This window comes from Cherax quadricarinatus, chromosome 61, assembly GCF_038502225.1.
Source record: "Cherax quadricarinatus isolate ZL_2023a chromosome 61, ASM3850222v1, whole genome shotgun sequence".
NCBI lineage: Eukaryota > Metazoa > Arthropoda > Malacostraca > Decapoda > Parastacidae > Cherax > Cherax quadricarinatus.
This window is the reverse complement of record NC_091352.1, coordinates 3,112,143-3,137,805: the sequence shown is the minus strand read 5'-3', so window position 1 is coordinate 3,137,805 and position 25,663 is coordinate 3,112,143. Positions and strand designations below refer to the sequence as shown.

Below are 25,663 nucleotides of genomic sequence, written 5' to 3'. Positions count from 1 at the left end.
AAATAAGCCCAGTAAACTTGTATAATACATAACCAAGCGTGAATGTTTCTCTAAATTTTCCTACCTCAAGGGAGATGGGTGAACTAATAATGCCTCTCTACTAATTCCTCTCAAGAAATGGTTATAACTATGACCATAATTTTTAAAGGTGTGGAACGAACCTTACATAACCTATCCTACGAATTCCTCGAATCAAACTTTATTACCCCAGAAAGTATACTGCCAACAATATCAGAGAAAGACAGGTGCAAACAAAGTATTGCTGAAACATTTCACTGTGTATAGCTTAAAGTTAACACTAACTTTATAACAGGGCTACAGAGTGAAGCGTCATAAAAGTTTGCTCTGCACTTGTCCCTTCAAGGCAGATGCCTTGATGCAGGTAACGGGCTTTTGATCCGAAGAACTGGAGTTACTCATCCTTTCTTTGAATCAAACATGACTGACGGCGTACGACTCCTGCTAATTTAGCGCTCATCCCAAGATGCATTAAATGAATTAGTACCTGTTTTTTTTACCCATTTTGAGCGTACCCATAAATTACATAATTTTAAAACATTTACGTAGTTCTCTGATAATTAAGTCATTCAACAAGATCTCACTTAAAATGATACACAAGCACTCATACAACACTTAAAAGCCAACAATGATACTTAACATGTAATAATAAACCTACGTCAGGGAGAACGAAGGAACTGAAGCAGTCTTCCTGAAGGAGAGGCTGACCTTCCGCCAAATCTGCCATGGCAAATCTCATTTCCTCTGCTTGACTCTTAAGTGACTGGTCAGTGAAATAACTTAACTCTTCACTTATACTCCCGGTGGAGGTGTACTTCCAGGTACCGCTCTCCGACTTGCCCAGGCTCGGGCGGCATCCACTGACACCACCACATTGTTTTCCACTGGGGTAGCAGCTGTCACCGTTGCCGTTTTCATTATTATTCTCAATGATTCTATTACTATTTGAAATACTGTTCCAGCCGACACCGCTGCTCTCGTCGCTATTGTTCCAGTCAACACTGTTGCCATTTGTAATACTATTATTATAGCCAATATCACTGCTATCGTTTCTGTTATCGCCGTCAGAGTTGCTATTTGTCTTACTGTTCCAGCCAACACCTTTGCTATCTTCGCTCTTGTTCCAGCTGACACCGCTATCGTCACCACTGTTCCAGCAAACACCACTGCTACTTTTACTGTTCCCGCTGACCCCGTTGCTGTTTGCAATACTGTTCCAACCGACACAGCTGGTATCGTCACTATTGATCCAACCGAAACCACTGCTATATTCGCACCCAGTACTGACATTTTTCCAACTGTTCCCGCCAATACTGTTATCTTTCATATTGTTGCTGCTAACATCATTTTCATCCGTTCCTGCCTTGCCTGTGAAGGAAAACTGCAACTGTTGCCTCATGTCTTCAGGTGCACAGATCTCTTTATCCCTCCACTCCTGCGGCGTCTCACGATAACTCCAGCGGGAAGGTCTGCCCCTCTTATCCTCTTCGTCAGCGCATATCCTAGCGAGGGTTCTCCAATGGCTGTCTCTGTCCTCGAGAAGATAATCTGCTTTCCAGTTGTTCCCGTTTCTTAAGAAAATAACTTGTGGCCTTTGTTTTTCTATGTGCGAAAGAGGAAGAGACAAGAGGCCGCCGATAAGTCTACGGTACTGATCGTCAGAAAAGGTCGCTCTACGAACTTGACTGCTAGTGTAGGCCACTTCACGAACCTGACAGTCTGAGGATGTCGGGTCACTGAACGGTATACCTCGGCGCGCAGTCATGGCCGACTCTACCTCTGGTAAGAGGAAACTCTTGACTAAGAACAGAGGGGCAAGACCGTCAACCACAGGCTTTCCTCTACACCCACTCCTCCATTCCCTCTAACCCCCGCCCCCCTCCAAGGAAAACGACAGCTGTCACCAGTCAGCACATCTACTATCAAGCAATAATTTATCAGCCCACTCAGCAAAGCAAGCTGACTGGTGACGATGGACAAAAGGTTTGGGACCATTCCTTCTTGTATACTCTAGGTGTAATTTAGCATTCATCTTTCTCGCCTACGTTCTAAAGGGTACATTTCTTTGGACTTCTAAAGTACTGGGAGTACTTGGTGTTTGACTAAGTTTATAAGAGCTGTGAAGGTTCTCTCTACATTTTCCAGGCGAGCAATTTCGCCTGCCATGAAGAGGCCATTAGTACAGAGTAATATTCCAGCCCAGAGAGAACAAGTGACCTGAAGAGTATCACTGGCTTGGCATTTATTGTTTTGAAGATACTAATTATCTACCTGGAGTCTACCTGGAGGGTATTCCAGGGATCAACGCCCCCGCTGCCCGGTCCATGACCAGGCCTCCTGGTGGATCAGGGCCTGATCAACGAGGCTGTTACTGCTGGCCGCACGTAGTCCAACGAACGAACAACAGCCCGGCTGATCCAACACTGACTTTAGGTGTCTGTCCAGCTTCCTCTTGAAGACAACCAGGGGTCTATTACGGCTGGTGGGAGGCTGTTGAACAGTCTTGGACCACGGACACTTTTCATTGGAGGTATGTTGCATCGCCTGCCAAGTCTTTTGTTTTCGTAGGGAGTGATTTCTGTGTGCAGATTAGGGACCAGTCCCTCTAGAATCTTCCAGGTGTAGGTTATGATGCATCTCTCTCGCCTGCGCTTCCATTTCTTTCAGTGTAAAGTAAAAGGACACAAGTGCAACTAATGTGACATTTTATTGTGGCAACGTTTCGCTCTCCAGGAGCTTTATCAAGCTTGATAAAGCTCCTGGAGAGCGAAACGTTGCCACAATAAAATGTCACATTAGTTGCACTTGTGTCCTTTTACTTTACATATTGTCGGTAATTCTACCAACTTTATTACATTTCTTTCAGTGGCGATAACATTGTTATGTTCCTTGAACGTTAGATTTGACATTTAAACCTCCCAGGTATATCACATCTGATTTAGTTTTATTGAGAGGTTTGAGTTTGTCTTGTACTGATAGTTCTTATTTCCTGAGAAGTCTGTCAGAAATGTTATTAGGAAGAAAAGGGGCGAGGACTGCCTCGAGAGAATTTCTCAACATAGTAACACATGTTTTAGCTGTTTTACTGTTAGTCTTTGGGTTCTGTTTGTTAAGAAGTTTAATAAATATCCATCTGCCCACCCGCCTAGTTATTTCTCTGGCACGTATTTGTCAAAGACTAGCAAAGTCTGAATTATAGGAGATTATGTTAGGTAACAGGACAAGTGCAACTAATGTGACACATTATTGTGGCAATGTTTCGCTCTCCAGGAGCTTTATCAGCCCTTGTGTCCTTTAACCTAACACTGCCGGTAATTCTACAAACATTACTGTAAGAGATTACCTCGAGGCAGTAAAACAAATCGTGTGTTTAAAGTTTTAATGAAACTAGAAATGTGCAACCATCGACGCGTCACCACCAATAACTCATCGCAATCTAGGCCTTCATAAATAACAAAAAGGCACAATACCGTGACTGGAACGACACACAAATAACCCGCACATAGAAGAGAGGAGCTTACGACGACGTTTCGGTCCAGCTTGGACCATTTACAAAGTCACACTAGGCCTTCATCCTCCCAGTCTAGGCCTACATATTTAGCACTGGGGTTGGAGCGTAGCTCACCGATTGCGTTCGAGTCGCAACCTCAAAGTCCAGATTTCGATTCCCTGGCGCAGAGCAAAATATGGGCCGGCTTCCTTACACCCCTTCAACTGTCCACCTAGCCTACTGTTGAGAGTCGCCTACAGGAGTTTTGCTGGAATACTCTGCCCAGTGTAAGAACACCAGTACCTGCTGGAGGTATCGAAGTGGTGGGTAAAGGATATCAGTGTATATAACGATTTTAATTAAAAAAAAAAAAAGTGGCACTAGGCCTGCCCACTGCCCTTATCGCCGTGCTGAGACATCTAGTATTACTTTCATTTTTCACTCAACAGATGCCCCTCCCCCGCACCGCCAATCCCCTTCCCTTGCTGTCCGTTCCCCTCCCTATCATATTCCACATCCTCCCTTCCTTTGCTCACTCCTCCCCTCCTTTGCTCACTCCTACCCTCCGTCTTGCCTCTTCCTCCCTAATAAGACCTATTTTTTTAGATTTATAAAGGATTTATAGTAAATTATTTCGTTGGGATAAGGCAATGCTATGGCTGGAACTCGCAAATTAGAGGTAAATCATGGATATTTCCCATCTCACTAACCAGTTTTGTAGGAACAAGCACCACCACCACCTCGACCTACAAGCCAACAAGAACACGGGGTTAACGACACTCACCTTCTGGAAGAAATCGTCTGCAGAGAGAACCCGGCCGTCTGCTGATATTGGCAACTTCATGATCTCTAGGTCACACGGGTCTGACGGACACCCTGCAAATATTTGTAAATGGTTATAATAACAATAGTCTTCAAGTTTACTACATAAGGTTTCCACTTCCACATTTGTACAAATGTAACATTGTTAATGGCATACAACCGGTTAACCTCCAAGAAGATATAAACAAAGTTTTCCAGTGGGCAACGGTAAACAATATGATGTTCAATGAGGACAAATTCCAACTACTCCGTTATGGAAAACTTGAGGAGATAATAACTAGAACAGAGTATACTACTGACTCCGGCCATACAATAGAGCGGAAAAATAATGTAAGGGACCTGGGAGTAGTAATGTCTGAGGATCTCACTTTCAAGGATCACAACAGTGCCACGATCGCACGTGCAAAGAAAATGATAGGATGGATAATGAGAACTTTCAAAACGAGAGATGCCAAGCCCATGATAATCCTTTTCAAATCACTTGTTCTCTCTAGGCTGGAATACTGCTGTACATTAACATCTCCATTCAAAGCAGGTGAAAACGCAGATCTAGAGTGTACAGAGATCCTTTACTGCACGTATAAGCTCTATCAAGCACCTTAACTACTGGGAACGCTTGGAAGCACTTTACTTGTACTCGTTGGAACGCAGGAGGGAGAGATACATCATAATCTACACTTGGAAAATCTTGGAAGGAATGGTCCCAAATCTGCAGACAGAAATCACTCCCTACGAAAGTAAAAGACTGGGCAGGCGATGCAAAATGCCGCCAATAAAAAGTAGGGGCGCCATTGGTACACTAAGAGAAAACACCATAAGTGTCCGGGGCCCAAAACTGTTCAACAGCCTCCCATCAAGCATTAGGGGAATTGCCAATAAACCCCTGGCTGCCTTCAAGAGAGAGCTGGACAGATACCTAAAGTCAGTGCCGGATCAGCCGGGCTGTGGCTCGTACGTCGGACTGCGTGCGGCCAGCAGTAACAGCCTAGTTGATCAGGCCCTGATCCATCGGGAGGCCTGGTCATGGACCGGGCCGCGGGGGCGTCGATCCCCGGAATAACCTCCAGGTAACCTCCAGGTAACCCTAGGCTAACAAAAAAAAAAAAGCGTTATTTCCATATATGAGTATGTAGGCTGGCATCGTACTAAACATGTGGAAGATGACTGAATCCAGATAATACGAGCCAACTCCCCTGGGAATTTTAGACACCTATTAAGGACATCGCTTTAAACTACCGGTAAGAGTGCATCTCCATCCCCAACATTACAAGGTTACCCCCAACATCACAAGGGTACCCCAACATTACAAGGGTACCCCCCAACATTACAAGGGTACCCCCCAACATTACAAGGGTACCCCCCCAACATTACAAGGGTACCCAACATAACAAGGGTACCCCCCAACATAACAAGGGTACCCCCCAACATAACAAGGGTACCCCCAACATTACAAGGGTACCCCCAACATTACAAGGGTACCCCCCAACATTACAAGGGTACACCCCCAACATTACAAGGGTACCCCCCAACATTACAAGGGTACCCCCCCAACATTACAAGGGTACCCCCCAACATTACAAGGGTACCCCCCAACATTACAAGGGTACCCCCCCAACATTACAAGGGTACCCCCAACATTACAAGGGTACCCCCAACATTACAAGGGTACCCCCAACATTACAAAGGTATCCCCCAACATTACAAAGGTATCCCCCAACATTACAAAGGTATCCCCCAACATTACAAAGGTACCCCCCAACATTACAAAGGTACCTAACATTACAAGGGTACCCCAACATTACAAGGGTACCTCCAACATTACAAAGGTACCCCCCAACATTACAAAGGTACCCCCAACATTACAAACGTACCCCCAACATTACAAACGTACCCCCAACATTACAAAGTATCCTAACATTACAAGGGTACCCCAACATTACAAGGGTACCTCCAACATTACAAAGGTACCCTCTTTCCCTCACTACATCCCCTCGATTTCCCTCCCTCTCCCCTCACACAATGCGTACACTTACATACGTAAGGACCCTCTTAGAGTATGCAGCACCTGAATGGAACGCACAACTAAAAAAACTAAAACATTCAACTGAGCTAAGGTGCACGAGCTACGAGACGCTAACTGAATTGAATCTGCCAACACTAGAGGACAGAACTACCAGAGAAAGACAACGTACAAAATACTAAACTGAATTGATAAGGTAGATAGGGATAGGCAGTTTGAGAGGTGAAAAACGGGAACTCGAGATCCGCTGAAGTTAAAAGGCACAGACTAGCCACAGAGATGTTAAGAATTATTTCTTTAGTCTCAGTGGTGTGGTCGGGAAGTGGAATGCTCTTGGGGGGGACAGTGAAGGAAGCCTCCATACACGCTTTTAACCCTTAAATTGCCGAAGGACTTGAAATATATGTACTTCCCAGTGCCGGCGATTTAAAAAAAAAATATTTTATCTTATCTTACCAAAAATTATCTCTGATTTTAGAAATTTAATAAGAATAAGTGAAGTGTGACTGTTACTTCGGTAGATATGAAGTTGTGAAGGCGACATTCGTGACTGTTTTATGACAAGTTCTTGCCACACACACCGTTGGGTTCTAACTATGGATTTTTCCAGTTTTTTTATGAATCATTTTTTATACCAATATCTATTCTACACACCTACAGCACAGACCTATTTTTTTTCTGATGTAGTTCAAACCAGGCCAATTAGAACCATCTACCTGGAGGGTATTCCGGGAATCAACGCCCCCGCGTGAATCTGTCAAGAGGCAGGGGCCAGGATCTGAGAACTGATCTCTGCAACCATAAATAGGCGATGGTTACAGAGAAGTACGTCTCTCAAGTGTATATACACTCACAGTGTACTTTAATCCCCACTTCAGAGATTAAGGTATTACTGACTGCTGGTGAACAGGTTACATGGACTTAATGACCCTCTTGTAATCGAGAAGCTTTAAATCCCATTAATGAACCATCCATCACTCAGGATACCTGTCCATACGTCCGAGTGTGTAATCTACTTGCCGGCACTTTGAAACTCTGGATATTCACTTTGTTTATTACGAGAACCACTAAACTCGTGTGGGTCATTCAACACAAACGTTCAATGACTGACACGATTCTCAAGTGTTATTTACCTATATAAAAATTTCAAGCGATGCTTTGAGAACTTTTTTCTTAGCAACAGATTCCAAATAAACTTGGTTAATAAATACTAATAGTTTTAAAGGGGGAGGCCGAGTCAGTGTATATATGGAGGATGTGAAAATTTGTTGTGTACAGGAAGATGTCTGGAGGTGGGAGTGTATCCATGTGTTTTGAGGACATATTATGAGTAGGGAAAGAGAGTATGTTGGTTAGCAGGTATGGGGGATACTAGCACAAAAGTATACGTCTATTACTATTCACAATGTAAAAAAAATAGCAGTGCGTAAGTGTCGTTTTTCGATATCTAATAAACAGAATCGGTAAGTTCACACAATCTCCTAAAATACAAACTATATACAGGGTGAATATTGCAAGCAGGACTGTTGTACCATAACCACTTGATAATAAAATTTACCTTCAGAATAACCATTAGCAACTGGCAGAGCCTTGTATTTCCCAGATCTCTAAGCGTGTACACAAGACGAGCTACCGCCTAGCAAAATACTGGTGTGGCACTTCACCTCTCAGGCTACATGGATTGATAGCAAGATAACGCAAGGGTGAACTGTGGCAAGATAACATTATATCACAACAGCTGGCCAAGCCTAGTGGTGGAAATCCTATCACAATTGACTATTATACGTATACGAGTTTCTAATTATGCTTTGGTAGCTAAGAATATTCTGGTCATCTGGATGACTAACATTTATGTTGAATGCATGATACAAGAAACTGTAGTTACATTCCCCTTACACAAATAACCCGCACATGGAAGATAGGAGCTTACGACTACGTTTCGGTCCGACATGAACGATTTACAAAGTCACAGTGTGACTGTAAATGGTCCAAGTCGGACCGAAACGTCGTCGTAAGCTTCTCTCTCCTTATGTACTGGTTATTTGTGTATAGTTCCTGTCACGATATTGTGCCTTTTTTTGTTATTCACATTCCCCTTCCTCTTATAAAATTTTCCACTCCACAGGTGCTGTAATTACCTTACAGTTTTAGCGGTTACTCAAGAATAAAATAATTTAGAAAGGACAGTGACAATTCTTGCATCTGCTCGAGTATTCTTTATCTGCCATACCTCCAACCCCCCCCCCCCCGTTACCCAAGATAACAGTGGCTTTCCCAGTTCCCCAGTTATCAAGTTGACCTTCAAGGTCTACATACGGCGGGTCATCATATGCTATTTATGCCATGAAAACAAAGGTGTTGAGTTCTTTGAAAGCAAGCTGCCCGTTTGAGCAGCATTCTTTCAAACTGTGCGTGTCCTGTGTCCTGAAGAATCTTACCTAACCTAACCTAAGGTCTACATGGGGGAAGGGGTCAACCAATCCCTTCTTCCTATCTTCCTCCTTACTCAATCCCATCCCATCCCTCCCTCAGGTACTGGTGATAATCTTTGGTATTTCCTACTTAATTCTGACCTTCAGTAGGTTCCCTTAACGCTGTAAAACTTCATCCCAAGAACTGGGACCTTCCCCTAACATCAACTCCGATACCTCCCATTCCCCAAGTGCTCAATCCTCAATTTACATATTTTATAGTAACTTTACTGAGTATGTGGGGAAACAATAAATTTAGTTTAAGCGGTAATTAAAAATATGCAGCATCTTACTCAGTTTTTCATGAGAATTTTATTAACCGACTATAGCCTATTAGAAAAAAAGTTGAAGAATTGAAACACTTATGCAACACATGGAAATCTTTATTGAAGAAACGTTTCGCCACACAGTGGCTTCATCAGTCCAATACAAAGTAGAAATGGGTAAGGAGAGTAGAAGTTTGAGGTAATCAGTCCCTCAACCTGGAATCGATGTGTTCAGTCCATCACTCTTGTAGGAAGTGCAGCATAGGGCCAGAGAGGTGGCTTATATACTGCGGTGAGATGAGTCCAAGCAGGAGGAGGCGGGATCACAGTGGGACCTGCCACTAGTGTAAGTAGGCCGTCGTCCAAAGGTTGGGCAAGCGTTGAAGTCTTTGTACCAAGATCCCATGATGTTGCAGTGTCTGACAGATGTGATGAATGGTTTTGAAAACCGACAAGTTGAAGAATTGAGACACTTATGCAACACATGGAAATCTTTATTGAAGAAACGTTTCGCCACACGGTATTCTCCCCGCAGTATATAAGCCACCTCTCTGGCCCTGTGCTGCACTTCCTACAAGAGTGATGGACTGAACACATCGATTCCAGGTTGAGGGACTGATTACCTCAAACTTCTACTCTCCTTACCCATTTCTACTTTGTATTGGACTGATGAAGCCACTGTGTGGCGAAACGTTTCTTCAATAAAGATTTCCATGTGTTGCATAAGTGTCTCAATTCTTCAACTTGTCGGTTTTCAAAACCATTCATCAGAAAAAAGTGTCGATCCTGGGGTCATGATAAAGTTCCCATGACCACAACGTATTTTTAACTAATATCCTAGAGTTTGCTTACATGTCTATCAATAACCAAGGTTTATACCATTACCATTAATGTTCTTTCTTCTCAAAAAGAAAAGCTTATTAGTATTCTGCAGACATACTGAGCCGCCAAGTGCGCGCCATGTGTTTACGTGCTAAACAGCTGATGTAAAGCACGTGTTCACATTTTTCTTCCGGCACTTCCCCTTTAACCCTATCCCATCCTCATCTATTCCCCTCCTCCCACTTTCCCAGGGCCACAACCCTCCACCACCCACTCCCTTTACCCTGACATCAAACCAGGACATATTTGACTTCTCTACACGCCCCCCTACTACCAATATCCCCACTCGAAACTCTCTGAACTCCCATCCACCACTAGTCCCGTAGAGTTCACTCCCACCCACCACTAGTCCCGTAGGGTTCACTCCCACCCACCACTAGTCCCGTAGGGTTCACTCCCACCCACCACTAGTCCCGTAGGGTTCACTCCCACCCACCACTAGTCCCGTAGGGTTCACTCCCACCCACCACTAGTCCCGTAGAGTTCACTCCCACCCACCACTAGTCCCGTAGGGTTCACTCCCACCCACCACTGGTCCCGTAGGGTTCACTCCCACCCACCACTGGTCCCGTAGGGTTCACTCCCACCCACCACTGGTCCCGTAGGGTTCACTCCCACCCATCACTAGTCCCGTAGGGTTCACTCCCACCCACCACTAGTCCCGTAGGGTTCACTCCCACCCACCACTAGTCCCGTAGGGTTCACTCCCACCCACCACTAGTCCCGTAGGGTTCACTCCCACCCACCACTAGTCCCGTAGGGTTCACTCCCACCACTAGTCCCGTAGGGTTCACTCCCACCCACCACTAGTCCCGTAGGGTTCACTCCCACCCACCACTAGTCCCGTAGGGTTCATTCCCATCCACCACTAGTCCCGTAGGGTTCACTCCCACCCACCACTAGTCCCGTAGGGTTCACTCCCACCCACCACTAGTCCCGTAGGGTTCATTCCCATCCACCACTAGTCCCGTAGGGTTCATTCCCATCCACCACTAGTCCCGTAGGGTTCACTCCCACCCACCACTAGTCCCGTAGGGTTCATTCCCATCCACCACTAGTCCCGTAGGGTTCACTCCCATCCACCTCTAGTCCCGTAGGGTTCATTCCCATCCACCACTAGTCCCGTAGGGTTCATTCCCATCCACCACTAGTCCCGTAGGGTTCATTCCCATCCACCTCTAGTCCCGTAGGGTTCACTCCCATCCACCTCTAGTCCCGTAGGGTTCACTCCCACCCACCACTAGTCCCGTAGGGTTCACTCCCACCCACCACTAGTCCCGTAGGGTTCACTCCCACCCACCACTAGTCCCGTAGGGTTCACTCCCACCCACCACTAGTCCCGTAGGGTTCATTCCCATCCACCACTAGTCCCGTAGGGTTCATTCCCATCCATCACTAGTCCCGTAGGGTTCACTCCCACCCACCACTAGTCCCGTAGGGTTCATTCCCATCCACCACTAGTCCCGTAGGGTTCACTCCCATCCACCTCTAGTCCCGTAGGGTTCATTCCCATCCACCACTAGTCCCGTAGGGTTCATTCCCATCCACCACTAGTCCCGTAGGGTTCACTCCCACCCACCACTAGTCCCGTAGGGTTCATTCCCATCCACCTCTAGTCCCGTAGGGTTCACTCCCATCCACCACTAGTCCCGTAGGGTTCATTCCCATCCACCACTAGTCCTGTAGGGTTCACTCCCACCCACCACTAGTCCCGTAGGGTTCACTCCCACCCACCACTAGTTGAGATTAAGACACATGTGCAACATCTGGGTATCTTTATTGTAGACGTTTCGCCATCCAGTGGCTTTATCAATACAAATTCTAGGACATAACTTGAAGACAGTAGAACTATGTACAGAAGATGAGGTAATTAGTCCCTCAACCTAGGAGTAGGTGCGAAGAGCACCATACTCCACGAGTATGGTGCTCTTCGCACCTACTCCTAGGTTGAGGGACTAATTACCTCATCTTCTGTACATAGTTCTACTGTCTTCAAGTTATGTCCTAGAATTTGTATTGATAAAGCCACTGGATGGCGAAACGTCTACAATAAAGATACCCAGATGTTGCACATGTGTCTTAATCTCATCTTGTCGGTATTATATACCATTCGTACACACCCACCACTAGTCCCGTAGGGTTCATTCCCATCCACCACTAGTCCCGTAGGGTTCATTCCCATCCACCACTAGTCCCGTAGGGTTCATTCCCATCCACTAGTCCCGTAGGGTTCACTCCCACCCACCTCTAGTCCCGTAGGGTTCATTCCCATCCACCACTAGTCCCGTAGGGTTCACTCCCACCCACCACTAGTCCCGTAGGGTTCACTCCCACCCACCACTAGTCCCGTAGGGTTCACTCCCACCAGTTCCACCCCCCACTGCGGCATCCGACACGGAAGCTTCCTGAGGTGTATGTTTACAAGAGTACGTCATGTTGACGTCATGGAGACTTTGCTCTCATCGTTGCAGTTAGACCCGACACGTGTATCTGTCGTTAAGGGATTTATATAGACAGACCCAACACGTGTCTGTCGTTAAGTGACTAATATAGACAAACACAACAAGTGTATCTGGCGTAGAGTAGCTGTAAGTGAAGTAGACCCAGCACGAGTGTCTGCCTTAGAGATTGTTAAGTGTTATACTCTCACCAGCTGCATGTTAAAATTAACACCGTTAACATATTATATTAACGAGGGATCGTTGAACCCATAAGGGCCGTACAGGAGGAAATCAGATTCTATCCAAGGCAGAGCAGCCCCTAGTTTCTTGGATCAAGTCTTTCACTGCATTAAAAAAGCCAACTTCATCTGCTTGGGTCAGTGCAGCAATTTCCGGCACTGCTGTCTCGGTCGCTTGCGCGCACGCACGCGCACATTTTTCCGTTTATACACATAAGAAAAATTATATTATGGATGAAGCACTAAACCCGTAATGGTCATACAGCGCTTCGAGAACGTAAAGTATTATTAAGTTTGATCCAGGACGGGGGAGGTCCTATTCCTCCCTCTCCAGTGTTACGCTGACTCCCCTCTCTCCTCCCTCTCCAGTGTTACTCTGGCTACCTCCCTCTCCAGTGTTATCCTGACTCTCCTCCCTCTCTTGGGGCATCTGTAAGCATGGAATAACAGGGGGAAAAAATGGGACATGCAACTTTGACCATCCCAAAAAATGTAGCGACCTCCTGTCTAAAGGAGTGTGTCGTTCTTCTTCCTGTACTTTCTTTCACCCAAAAATGTGCCACTCCTCGGTCCTCCAGAAGCAGTGTTACAACATCGAGTGCCCTGCATACCATCTAAAAGGGACCAGGAGGCACAGACCCCACAAGACAAACAATAGTAGCTACGACAACCCAACTCCAGGTGATTTTTTAGTGGCAGGAAACGAAAAAAGAAAATGGAAGGAAATAACAAAAATAGTCCACCACCTTGGAGCCTTGTTTGACTGGAGGCGCAGCCAATGGCCACCCATGGCCCTCCAGAATTACAACTACTGATGCCAATAACAAAATCCCCCCAACAAACACAGAATACAACCTCGTTCATATTTGCTAATATACAGGGCCTTAAGCCATCCACCAACAACAAAATACCTTTTATCAGTGGACTTCCAGTGGAGTCTAATGCAATGTTTGCAGCCTTCACAAAGACTCTCACAAAAGATCACTTTGACAGTGAAATATGGATAAGTGGTTACAACCTTTTTAGATGCGACAGAAAAAACAGGCAACAAGGGGGGGGGGGGTTGGCCTGTATGTCAAAGAGTCCCTTATCTGCACGGAGTTGCTGAACACCACAAATGAGGTTGTTGAAGTTCTATCAATAAAGATCGAGAACCAAAACCTAGTCATTGTGGTTGTATACAAGCCACCAGATGCAACCTCCCAACAGTTCAAGGAACAGCTACTGAAAATCGATTACTGTTTGGAAAACCTTCCAGCTCCATCCCCAAACATCTTACTGCTTGGTGATTTCAACCTAAGGCATACAAAATGGAAGAATGTAGCAAATAATGTTATAGCTGAAACAATCCCCAGAGGTAGCGCAGATGAAAGGTCACACACACATGAGCTACTAAGTCTCTGCGAAAAACACACCTTAAGCCAGCAGATAGTGGAGCCAACAAGACTAGAAAACACACTTGACCTTATCTTCACAAATAATGAGGACCTGATAAGAGACATAAGAATATCAAAAACAACTAATTCCGATCACAATCTAATCGAAGTCCAGACGTACATGCATAGGGGTCCTGAACAGCAGAATGCATGTACCTGTGAAGGTGTCTTCACAAAATACAATTTCAACAACAAGAACATCAACTGGGACCAGGTAAACCATGTCCTAAACGAAACATGTTGGGAAGATGTCTTAAATGACATGGATCCAAACCAGTGCCTTGAAAGGATCAACTTCCTGGTAGCCGAAGCATGTTCTAGGCATATTCCCCTAAGAAAGAAGAAGAGCAGGAGTAAACTGGAGAGAAAAAGACGCTCCCTCTACAGAAGACGACGAAGAGTCACTGAGCTCCTCAGGAGTGCTAGAATATCTGATACACGAAAGGAGGCGCTGACCAGGGAAGTGGAAACTATCGAACTTAAGCTAAATGACTCTTACAGGAACCAGGAGAGGCAGGAGGAGCTTAAAGCTATTAGTGAAATTGAAAGAAATTCAAAATATTTCTTTTCATATGCCAAAAACAAGGCAAATACCACATCTAGTATCGGCCCCTTACTCAGACAGGATGGGACTTACACAGACAACAAGGAAATGAGTGAAATATTGAAATCCCAGTACGACTCTGTGTTTAGTGAACCACTAATCGGTCTGAGGATCGACGACCCAAATGATTTCTTCATGAATGAGCCTCAAAACTCCATAAATGTATGCGAGATTTCCGACATTACCCTAACTCCGATAGATTTCGAAAAAGCCATTGACAACATGCCTATGCACTCAGCCCCGGGCCCAGACTCGTGGAACTCTGTTTTCATTAAGAACTGCAAGAAACCCCTCTCGCGTGCCCTAAGTACACTATGAAGGAGGAGCTTGGACATGGGTGAAATTCCACAGTCACTTAAAACAACGGATATAGCCCCACTCCATAAAGGTGGCAGCAAAGCATTAGCTAAGAACTATAGACCAATAGCTCTGACGTCCCACATCATAAAAATCTTTGAAAGAGTGCTAAGAAGCAGGATTGCAAATCACCTGGATTCCCAAAATCTGCACAATCCAGGGCAACATGGGTTCAGGGCAGGTCGCTCCTGCCTCTCACAACTACTGGATCACTATGACATGGCCTTGGATGCACTGGAAGAAAATCAGAATGCAGATGTAATATACACAGACTTTGCAAAAGCATTTGACAAATGCGATCATGGCGTAATAGCCCATAAAATACGTGCTAAAGGAATAACTGGGAAAGTGGGGAGATGGATCTTCAACTTCCTAACAAATCAAACACAAAGAGTAGTGGTCAACAGAGTTAAATCGGAGGCTGCCATAGTGAAGAGCTCTGTTCCACAAGGCACAGTACTCGCCCCCATCTTATTCCTTATCCTCATATCAGACATAAACAGAGATATACACCACAGCACCGTATCATCCTTTGCGGATGATACTAGGATCTGCATGAGGCTGTCATCTGCTGAGGACGCGGTTAACCTCCAAGAAGATATAAGCAAAGTTTTCCAGTGGGCAACGGTAAACAATATGATGTTCAATGAGGACAAATTCCAACTACTCCGTTATGGAAAACTGGAGGAGATAATAACTAGAACAGAGTATACTACTGACTCCGGCCATACAATAGAGCGGAAAAATAATGTAAGGGACCTGGGAGTAGTAATGTCTGAGGATCTCACTTTCAAGGATCACAACAGTGCCACGATTGCACGTGCAAAGAAAATGATAGGATGGATAATGAGAACTTTCAAAACGAGAGATGCCAAGCCCATGATGATCCTTTTCAAATCACTTGTTCTCTCTAGGCTGGAATACTGCTGTACATTAACATCTCCATTCAAAGCAGGTGAAATCGCAGATCTAGAGAGTGTACAGAGATCCTTTACTGCACGTATAAGTTCTGTCAAGCACCTTAACTACTGGGAACGCTTGGAAGCACTTGACTTGTACTCGTTGGAACGCAGGAGGGAGAGAGATATCATAATCTACACTTGGAAAATCTTGGAAGGAATGGTCCCAAATCTGCACACAGAAATCACTCCCTACGAAAGTAAAAGACTGGGCAGGCGATGCAAAATGCCGCCAATAAAAAGTAGGGGCGCCATTGGTACACTAAGAGAAAACACCGTAAGTGTCCGGGGCCCAAAACTGTTCAACAGCCTCCCATCAAGCATTAGGGGAATTGCCAATAAACCCCTGGCTGCCTTCAAGAGAGCTGGACAGATACCTCAAGTCAGTGCCGGATCAGCCGGGCTGTGGCTCGTACGGACTGCGTGCGGCCAGCAGTAACAGCCTAGTTGATCAGGCCCTGATCCATCGGGAGGCCTGGTCATGGACCGGGCCGCGGGGGCGTTGATCCCCGGAATAACCTCCAGGTAACCTCCTCCCTCTCCAGTGTTATCCTGACTCCTCCCTCTCCAGTGTTATCCTGACTCTCCTCCCTCTCCAGTGTTATCCTGACTCTCCTCCTTCTCCAGTGTTATCCTGACTCTCCTCCCTCTCCAGTGTTATCCTGACTCTCCTCCCTCTCCAGTGTTATCCTGACTCTCCTCCCTCTCCAGTGTTACGCTGACTCTCCTCCCTCTCCAGTGTTACGCTGACTCTCCTCCCTCTCCAGTGTTACTGACCTCCTCCCTCTCCAGTGTTACGCTGACACTCCTCCCTCTCCAGTGTTACGCTGACTCTCCTCCCTCTCCAGTGTTACGCTGACACTCCTCCCTCTCCAGTGTTACGCTGACTCTCCTCCCTCTCCAGTGTTACGCTGACACTCCTCCCTCTCCAGTGTTACGCTGACTCTCCTCCCTCTCCAGTGTTACGCTGACACTCCTCCCTCTCCAGTGTTACGCTGACACTCCTCCCTCTCCAGTGTTACGCTGACACTCCTCCCTCTCCAGTGTTACGCTGACACTCCTCCCTCTCCAGTGTTACGCTGACAGTGTTACGCTGACTCTCCTCCCTCTCCAGTGTTACGCTGACACTCCTCCCTCTCCAGTGTTACTGACTCAGTGTTACGCTGACTCTCTTCCCTCTCCAGTGTTACGCTGACTCTCCTCCCTCTCCAGTGTTACGCTGACACTCCTCCCTCTCCAGTGTTACCCTGACTCTCCTCCCTCTCCAGTGTTACGCTGACTCTCCTCCCTCTCCAGTGTTACGCTGACTCTCCTCCCTCTCCAGTGTTACGCTGACTCTCCTCCCTCTCCAGTGTTACGCTGACTCTCCTCCCTCTCCAGTGTTACGCTGACTCTCCTCCCTCTCCAGTGTTACGCTGACTCTCCTCCCTCTCCAGTGTTACGCTGACTCTCCTCCCTCTCCAGTGTTACGCTGACTCTCCTCCCTCTCCAGTGTTACGCTGACTCTCCTCCCTCTCCAGTGTTACGCTGACTCTCCTCCCTCTCCAGTGTTACGCTGACTCTCCTCCCTCTCTTCCATAAGATCATTTTTAAGTTAACATTTGGTTTATATATGACTGTTCATGAGCTAGAGACAGCAACATTCCTGAGGTGGGTGTCATTACCAGCTGGAAGGTCGTTGTCATGATGGTCCCGGTAACCAAAACAGTCCTCTACCTACACACACGCAAGCACACGCATTCACACAAACACACACGTGCCCATTTATATACACACACACACACACACACACACACACACACACACACACACACACACACACACACACACACACACACACACACACACACACACACACACACACACACACACAAATTTACACACAAATTTACACACACACAAATTTACACACACACAAATTTACACACACACAAATTTACACACACACAAATTTACACACACACAAATTTACACACACACAAATTTACACACACACAAATTTACACACACAAATTTACACACACACAAATTTACACACACACAAATTTACACACACACAAATTTACACACACACAAATTTACACACACACAAATTTACACACACACAAATTTACACACACACAAATTTACACACACAAATTTACACACACACACAAATTTACACACACACACAAATTTACACACACACACAAATTTACACACACACACAAATTTACACACACACACAAATTTACACACACACACAAATTTACACACACACAAATTTACACTCACACACAAATTTACACTTTCTCATTAACAATGAATAAAGTGTTAAGAAAATGTACATTTTTATTTAACCTGTTAAGAAACAAGGTACTAAGTTACATACAAGTGGAACGTAAACTAACATCGTTGTGCAGATTTTTCAAGAAATCATCTTTACGGCCTAAAATCCTAAATTTCCCTTTCAATTATTTTTTAGGCTTCTCTAAAACATAAAAGATCTACGTTGTAACTATTGTTGACGGTGATAAAAGATCTACGTCGTAACTATTGTTGACGGTGATAAAAGATCTACGTCGTAACTATTGTTGACGGTGATAAAAGATTACGTCGTAACTATTGTTGACGGTGATAAAAGATCTACGTCGTAACTATTGTTGACGGTGATAAAAGATCTACGTCGTAACTATTGTTGACGGTGATAAAAGATCTACGTCGTAACTATTGTTGACGGTGATAAAAGATCTACATCGTAACTATTGTTGACGGTGATAAAAGATCTACGTCGTAACTATTGTTGACGGTGATAAAAGATCTACGTCGTAATTATTGTTGACGGTGATAAAAGATCTACGTCGTAACTATTGTTGACGGTGATATGGCAAATTTCTACATCATTGGATATTTTTATTTCTAGTTAATTGACCTTTGAAGCAGTATTGATGCTTGCGATGGGCTCTTGATACAAGGAATTAGATCTGCTCTTTCCCCCTCCACCTTGAATCAAATCTAATTACCTCCAATTCACCAACCATTTTATAACCACTCACAGGTTTAGCGCTTTCCCATCAAATATATAAATATTGGGGAAGATTTTCTTAATGATCTTTACCCTATGACAATATGCACAGAAAATAACCAAATTTCTTATACTACATCAAATACAAAGTAACAGTAAGATATATATAAAAGGAAATCACAGTACTTGGATAATTAATATACATCAGGACCCCAATGGAAATAAGTCACTCTGACTTTTTTGGGTTATCCCAGGTTCTCAACACATATGCTGCTATGTATGATAATTCTGTGTAACTGTATTTGTGTATACCTGAATAAATTTACTTACTTACTTAGGTCATTTAACAAGCAAACTTGTGAAGGTCTTACGATTCTGACCTTTAATGCAAAGCCCCGCCCCTTTTGAAACAACCATTAGCCAATTCACTGGTACTGTCCCTTCCCGGGTCCCTTTCCCCTAACCTGCCGAATATATATGGCCCTTGTCATGACACCTAGACCTACTAGAATATAATAATATACTCACCTAGGATCATAGCTTCCAGCTTCCTTCTATCCACTCTGAATCTCTCTTCCACCAACCCATCTCCTAATACCGTCAGTGTCATCTTCTCTGCACTGTTGCATCTTGACAGTGATCCCTCAGAGTACACCTCGGAGACATCATCTTGTTCCAGATGATCGTGTGGCCCCATAATCACACTTGTGTCACGAAAATTTCGTCCTGTCCGCAAAATTTAAACCGTAGGTAATGTCAGGAAAGTCGGCCCGGGTGTGTTGCAAAACAAAACATTGTCTGTGAGTGGTGAGCCCAGCAACACTGACCAATCACAGCCTTGGTCCTCCTCATATCATTCACCTCTCACTTTCGATCACCTTCTTATTTCTTTTTCAACAGTCACGCTAAAATTTATATGTATTCCTTTAATTCAAGCGACATATGAATTAATATATAATTAGCAAAGACCTCAAAGTCACTACGAGGCTAAATATTTCTTTAGAGGCTGGGAATAATAAATGGTAATTCACAAATCGAGCGAAATCATGTAAAATTTGCGTGAGAAATAGCAGAATTTTATTTGTTTGCTGCGTACGCAGCACCTTGGCCCCGCCTCCGAATCCTTGGCGGCACATACGAAACAATGAAGCTGTTATCGACCACAGTGTGGCCAGACCACTCAGTAACACTGCTATGCTTAACACAGCCGATGGCCACCCGGACCTGCCTACACCAAACCCTAACACCCCCACACCCCCACAACCACACACACTCAATTAAAAAAATTTATTGGTGATCCGTATATTGTTTTGTGTCTTCTCGCTTTCGAAGTCAGTGTGGCTGGCTCAAGCAAGCATTCGGAAGAGGTTGTTGGGTAGTTGTGAGAGTCCCTTGTTGTGTGTGCACTCACTTATATGTGGTTCCAAGGGTCGAGTCACAGCTCCTGGCTCCATCTTTTTGCTGGTCTCTTCTAGGTCGGCTCTCCCTGCTCCAAATACCTTGTCATACCTCTTCCTAAACCTATGTGTGGATCCTGCCTCCACTACATCGCTCTCCAGATTGTTTCACTTCCTGACAACTCTAAAGCTGAAGAAATACTTCCTAGGATCCCTATGACTCGTGTGTGTGTGTGTGTGTGTGTGTGTGTGTGTGTGTGTGTGTGTGTGTGTGTGTGTGTGTGTGTAATCATTACTTATACAGTTACCTTCCTGCAGACACGAGAGTGTAGGCACAGCTACATGCTTATACACAAATATATATACACAGGTCTCGTAAAGGAAGGTTCCTTGACGCTGGTGAGGGGCTCTTGATCTAGGGAATTGGATCTGTGCTTCACTTCCTTAAATTAAGACTGAATACCTTCCATCTCCTCCCCCCACAGGCGCTGTATAATCCAACGGGTTTAGCGCTTCTTTATTATAATAATATACACAGGTATGGTGACTAAGACACAAGTGCAATATTTATTGTTGAAACGTTTCGCGTATATAGTAGGCTTCTTCAGTCACATACAGAGGCAACAGGTATAGTAGTGAAGTTGAGATACGAGGTGGTCAGTCCCTCAGCCTGGAGAAGAGTTCAGCAGTCCCTCAGCCTGGAGAAGAGTTCAGGTCCATGGTGCTGAGGTGGTCAGTCCCTCAGCCTGGAGAAGAGTTCAGGTCCATGGTGCTGAGGTGGTCAGTCCCTCAGCCTGGAGAAGAGTTCAGCTCCATGGTGCTGAGGTGGTCAGTCCCTCAGACTGGAGAAGAGTTCAGCTCCATGGTGCTGAGGTGGTCAGTCCCTCAGCCTGGAGAAGAGTTCAGCTCCATGGTGCTGAGGTGGTCAGTCCCTCAGCCTGGAGAAGAGTTCAGCTCCATGGTGCTGAGGTGGTCAGTCCCTCAGCCTGGAGAAGAGTTCAGGTCCATGGTGCTGAGGTGGTCAGTCCCTCAGCCTGGAGAAGAGTTCAAGTCCATGGTGCTGAGGTGGTCAGTCCCTCAGCCTGGAGAAGAGTTCAGGTCCATGGTGCTGAGGTGGTCAGTCCCTCAGCCTGGAGAAGAGTTCAGGTCCATGGTGCTGAGGTGGTCAGTCCCTCAGCCTGGAGAAGAGTTCAGGTCCATGGTGCTGAGGTGGTCAGTCCCTCAGCCTGGAGAAGAGTTCAGGTCCATGGTGCTGAGGTGGTCAGTCCCTCAGCCTGGAGAAGAGTTCAGCTCCATGGTGCTGAGGTGGTCAGTCCCTCAGCCTGGAGAAGAGTTCAGCTCCATGGTGCTGAGGTGGTCAGTCCCTCAGCCTGGAGAAGAGTTCAGGTCCATGGTGCTGAGGTGGTCAGTCCCTCAGCCTGGAGAAGAGTTCAGGTCCATGGTGCTGAGGTGGTCAGTCCCTCAGCCTGGAGAAGAGTTCAGGTCCATGGTGCTGAGGTGGTCAGTCCCTCAGCCTGGAGAAGAGTTCAGGTCCATGGTGCTGAGGTGGTCAGTCCCTCAGCCTGGAGAAGAGTTCAGCTCCATGGTGCTGAGGTGGTCAGTCCCTCAGACTGGAGAAGAGTTCAGCTCCATGGTGCTGAGGTGGTCAGTCCCTCAGACTGGAGAAGAGTTCAGCTCCATGGTGCTGAGGTGGTCAGTCCCTCAGCCTGGAGAAGAGTTCAGGTCCATGGTGCTGAGGTGGTCAGTCCCTCAGCCTGGAGAAGAGTTCAGGTCCATGGTGCTGAGGTTGGTTACCTGGAGGTGGTCGGTCCCTCAGCCTGGAGAAGAGTTCAGGTCCATGGTGCTGAGGTGGTCAGTCCCTCAGCCTGGAGAAGAGTTCATGTCCATGGTGCTGAGGTGGTCAGTCCCTCAGCCTGGAGAAGAGTTCAGCTCCATGGTGCTGAGGTGGTCAGTCCCTCAGCCTGGAGAAGAGTTCAGGTCCATGGTGCTGAGGTGGTCAGTCCCTCAGCCTGGAGAAGAGTTCAGGTCCATGGTGCTGAGGTGGTCAGTCCCTCAGCCTGGAGAAGAGTTCAGGTCCATGGTGCTGAGGTGATCAGTCCCTCAGCCTGGAGAAGAGTTCAGGTCCATGGTGCTGAGGTGGTCAGTCCCTCAGCCTGGAGAAGAGCTCAGCTCCATGGTGCTGAGGTGGTCAGTCCCTCAGCCTGGAGAAGAGTTCAGCTCCATGGTGCTGAGGTGGTCAGTCCCTCAGCCTGGAGAAGAGTTCAGGTCCATGGAGAAGAGTGCCATGGTGCTGAGGTGGTCAGTCCCTCAGCCTGGAGAAGAGTTCAGGTCCATGGTGCTGAGGTGGTCAGTCCCTCAGCCTGGAGAAGAGTTCAGGTCCATGGTGCTGAGGTGGTCAGTCCCTCAGCCTGGAGAAGAGTTCATGTCCATGGTGCTGAGGTGGTCAGTCCCTCAGCCTGGAGAAGAGTTCAGGTCCATGGTGCTGAGGTGGTCAGTCCCTCAGCCTGGAGAAGAGTTCAGGTCCATGGTGCTGAGGTGGTCAGTCCCTCAGCCTGGAGAAGAGTTCAGGTCCATGGTGCTGAGGTGGTCAGTCCCTCAGCCTGGAGAAGAGTTCATGTCCATGGTGCTGAGGTGGTCAGTCCCTCAGCCTGGAGAAGAGTTCAGGTCCATGGTGCTGAGGTGGTCAGTCCCTCAGCCTGGAGAAGAGTTCATGTCCATGGTGCTGAGGTGGTCAGTCCCTCAGCCTGGAGAAGAGTTCATGTCCATGGTGCTGAGGTGGTCAGTCCCTCAGCCTGGAGAAGAGTTCATGTCCATGGTGCTGAGGTGGTCAGTCCCTCAGCCTGGAGAAGAGTTCAGCTCCATGGTGCTGAGGTGGTCAGTACCTCAGCCTGGAGAAGAGTTCAGGTCCATGGTGCTGAGGTGGTCAGTCCCTCAGCCTGGAGAAGAGTTCAGCTCCATGGTGCTGAGGTGGTCAGTCCCTCAGCCTGGAGAAGAGTTCAGGTCCATGGTGCTGAGGTGGTCAGTACCTCAGCCTGGAGAAGAGTTCAGGTCCATGGTGCTGAGGTGCTCAGTCCCTCAGCCTGGAGAAGAGTTCAGCTCCATGGTGCTGAGGTGGTCAGTACCTCAGCCTGGAGAAGAGTTCAGCTCCATGGTGCTGAGGTGGTCAGTCCCTCAGCCTGGAGAAGAGTTCAGCTCCATGGTGCTGAGGTGGTCAGTACCTCAGCCTGGAGAAGAGTTCAGCTCCATGGTGCTGAGGTGGTCAGTCCCTCAGCCGGGAGAAGAGTTCAGCGCCCTGGAGCTGAGGTGGTCAGTCCCTCAGCTGAGGTGGTCAGTCCCTCAGCCTGGAGAAGAGTTCAGGTCCATGGTGCTGAGGTGGTCAGTCCCTCAGCCTGGAGAAGAGTTCAGCTCCATGGTGCTGAGGTGGTCAGTCCCTCAGCCTGGAGAAGAGTTCAGGTCCATGGTGCTGAGGTGGTCAGTCCCTCAGCCTGGAGAAGAGTTCAGCTCCATGGTGCTGAGGTGGTCAGTCCCTCAGCCTGGAGAAGAGTTCAGCTCCATGGTGCTGAGGTGGTCAGTCCCTCAGCCTGGAGAAGAGTTCAGGTCCATGGTGCTGAGGTGGTCAGTCCCTCAGCCTGGAGAAGAGTTCAGCTCCATGGTGCTGAGGTGGTCAGTCCCTCAGCCTGGAGAAGAGTTCATGTCCATGGTGCTGAGGTGGTCAGTCCCTCAGCCTGGAGAAGAGTTCATGTCCATGGTGCTGAGGTGGTCAGTCCCTCAGCCTGGAGAAGAGTTCAGGTCCATGGTGCTGAGGTGGTCAGTCCCTCAGCCTGGAGAAGAGTTCAGGTCCATGGTGCTGAGGTGGTCAGTCCCTCAGCCTGGAGAAGAGTTCAGGTCCATGGTGCTGAGGTGGTCAGTCCCTCAGCCTGGAGAAGAGTTCAGCTCCATGGTGCTGAGGTGGTCAGTCCCTCAGCCTGGAGAAGAGTTCATGTCCATGGTGCTGAGGTGGTCAGTCCCTCAGCCTGGAGAAGAGTTCAGCTCCATGGTGCTGAGGTGGTCAGTCCCTCAGCCTGGAGAAGAGTTCAGGTCCATGGTGCTGAGGTGGTCAATACCTCAGCCTGGAGAAGAGTTCATGTCCATGGTGCTGAGGTGGTCAGTCCCTCAGCCTGGAGAAGAGTTCATGTCCATGGTGCTGAGGTGGTCAGTCCCTCAGCCTGGAGAAGAGTTCATGTCCATGGTGCTGAGGTGGTCAGTCCCTCAGCCTGGAGAAGAGTTCAGCTCCATGGTGCTGAGGTGGTCAGTCCCTCAGCCTGGAGAAGAGTTCAGGTCCATGGTGCTGAGGTGGTCAGTCCCTCAGCCTGGAGAAGAGTTCATGTCCATGGTGCTGAGGTGGTCAGTCCCTCAGCCTGGAGAAGAGTTCAGCTCCATGGTGCTGAGGTGGTCAGTCCCTCAGCCTGGAGAAGAGTTCAGGTCCATGGTGCTGAGGTGGTCAGTCCCTCAGCCTGGAGAAGAGTTCAGGTCCATGGTGCTGAGGTGGTCAGTCCCTCAGCCTGGAGAAGAGTTCAGGTCCATGGTGCTGAGGTGGTCAGTCCCTCAGCCTGGAGAAGAGTTCAGGTCCATGGTGCTGAGGTGGTCAGTCCCTCAGCCTGGAGAAGAGTTCAGGTCCATGGTGCTGAGGTGGTCAGTCTCTCAGCCTGGAGAAGAGTTCAGCTCCATGGTGCTGAGGTGGTCAGTCCCTCAGACTGGAGAAGAGTTCAGCTCCATGGTGCTGAGGTGGTCAGTCCCTAAGACTGGAGAAGATTTCAGCTCCATGGTGCTGAGGTGGTCAGTCCCTCAGACTGGAGAAGAGTTCAGCTCCATGGTGCTGAGGTGGTCATTCCCTCAGCCTGGAGAAGAGTTCAGGTCCATGGTGCTGAGGTGGTCAGTCCCTCAGACTGGAGAAGAGTTCAGCTCCATGGTGCTGAGATGGTCAGTCCCTCAGCCTGGAGAAGAGTTCAGGTCCATGGTGCTGAGGTGGTCAGTCCCTCAGCCTGGAGAAGAGTTCAGGTCCATGGTGCTGAGGTGGTCAGTCCCTCAGCCTGGAGAAGAGTTCAGGTCCATGGTGCTGAGGTGGTCAGTCCCTCAGCCTGGAGAAGAGTTCAGGTCCATGGTGCTGAGGTGATCAGTCCCTCAGGCTGGAGAAGAGTTCAGGTCCATGGTGCTGAGGTGGTCAGTCCCTCAGCCTGGAGAAGAGCTCAGCTCCATGGTGCTGAGGTGGTCAGTCCCT

The 25,663-nt window shown here is 47.3% G+C and overlaps 1 protein-coding gene across 6 annotated transcripts in view; it reads right to left on the bottom strand.

Annotated features, from left to right (window-relative positions):
* The window catches only part of BicC (protein bicaudal C), a 133,762-nt gene extending 113,961 nt beyond the window's left edge, over positions 1-19,801 (bottom strand). For 4 of the 6 annotated variants that reach the window (XM_070098140.1, XM_070098142.1, XM_070098141.1 and 1 more), the window contains exons 1-2: positions 19,538-19,801; positions 4,293-4,384 (exon numbers count right to left, since the gene is read on the bottom strand). In XM_070098140.1, the coding sequence (XP_069954241.1) occupies positions 4,293-4,384; positions 19,538-19,706 (261 nt within the window). In that variant the 5' untranslated portion in view covers positions 19,707-19,801. Of the gene's footprint in view, positions 1-4,292; positions 4,385-7,908; positions 8,058-19,537 lie in introns of those variants that run through there. The other 2 variants (XM_070098145.1, XM_070098151.1) reach the window with 2 other exon arrangements.
* Between the last annotated feature and the right edge of the window lie 5,862 nt (positions 19,802-25,663).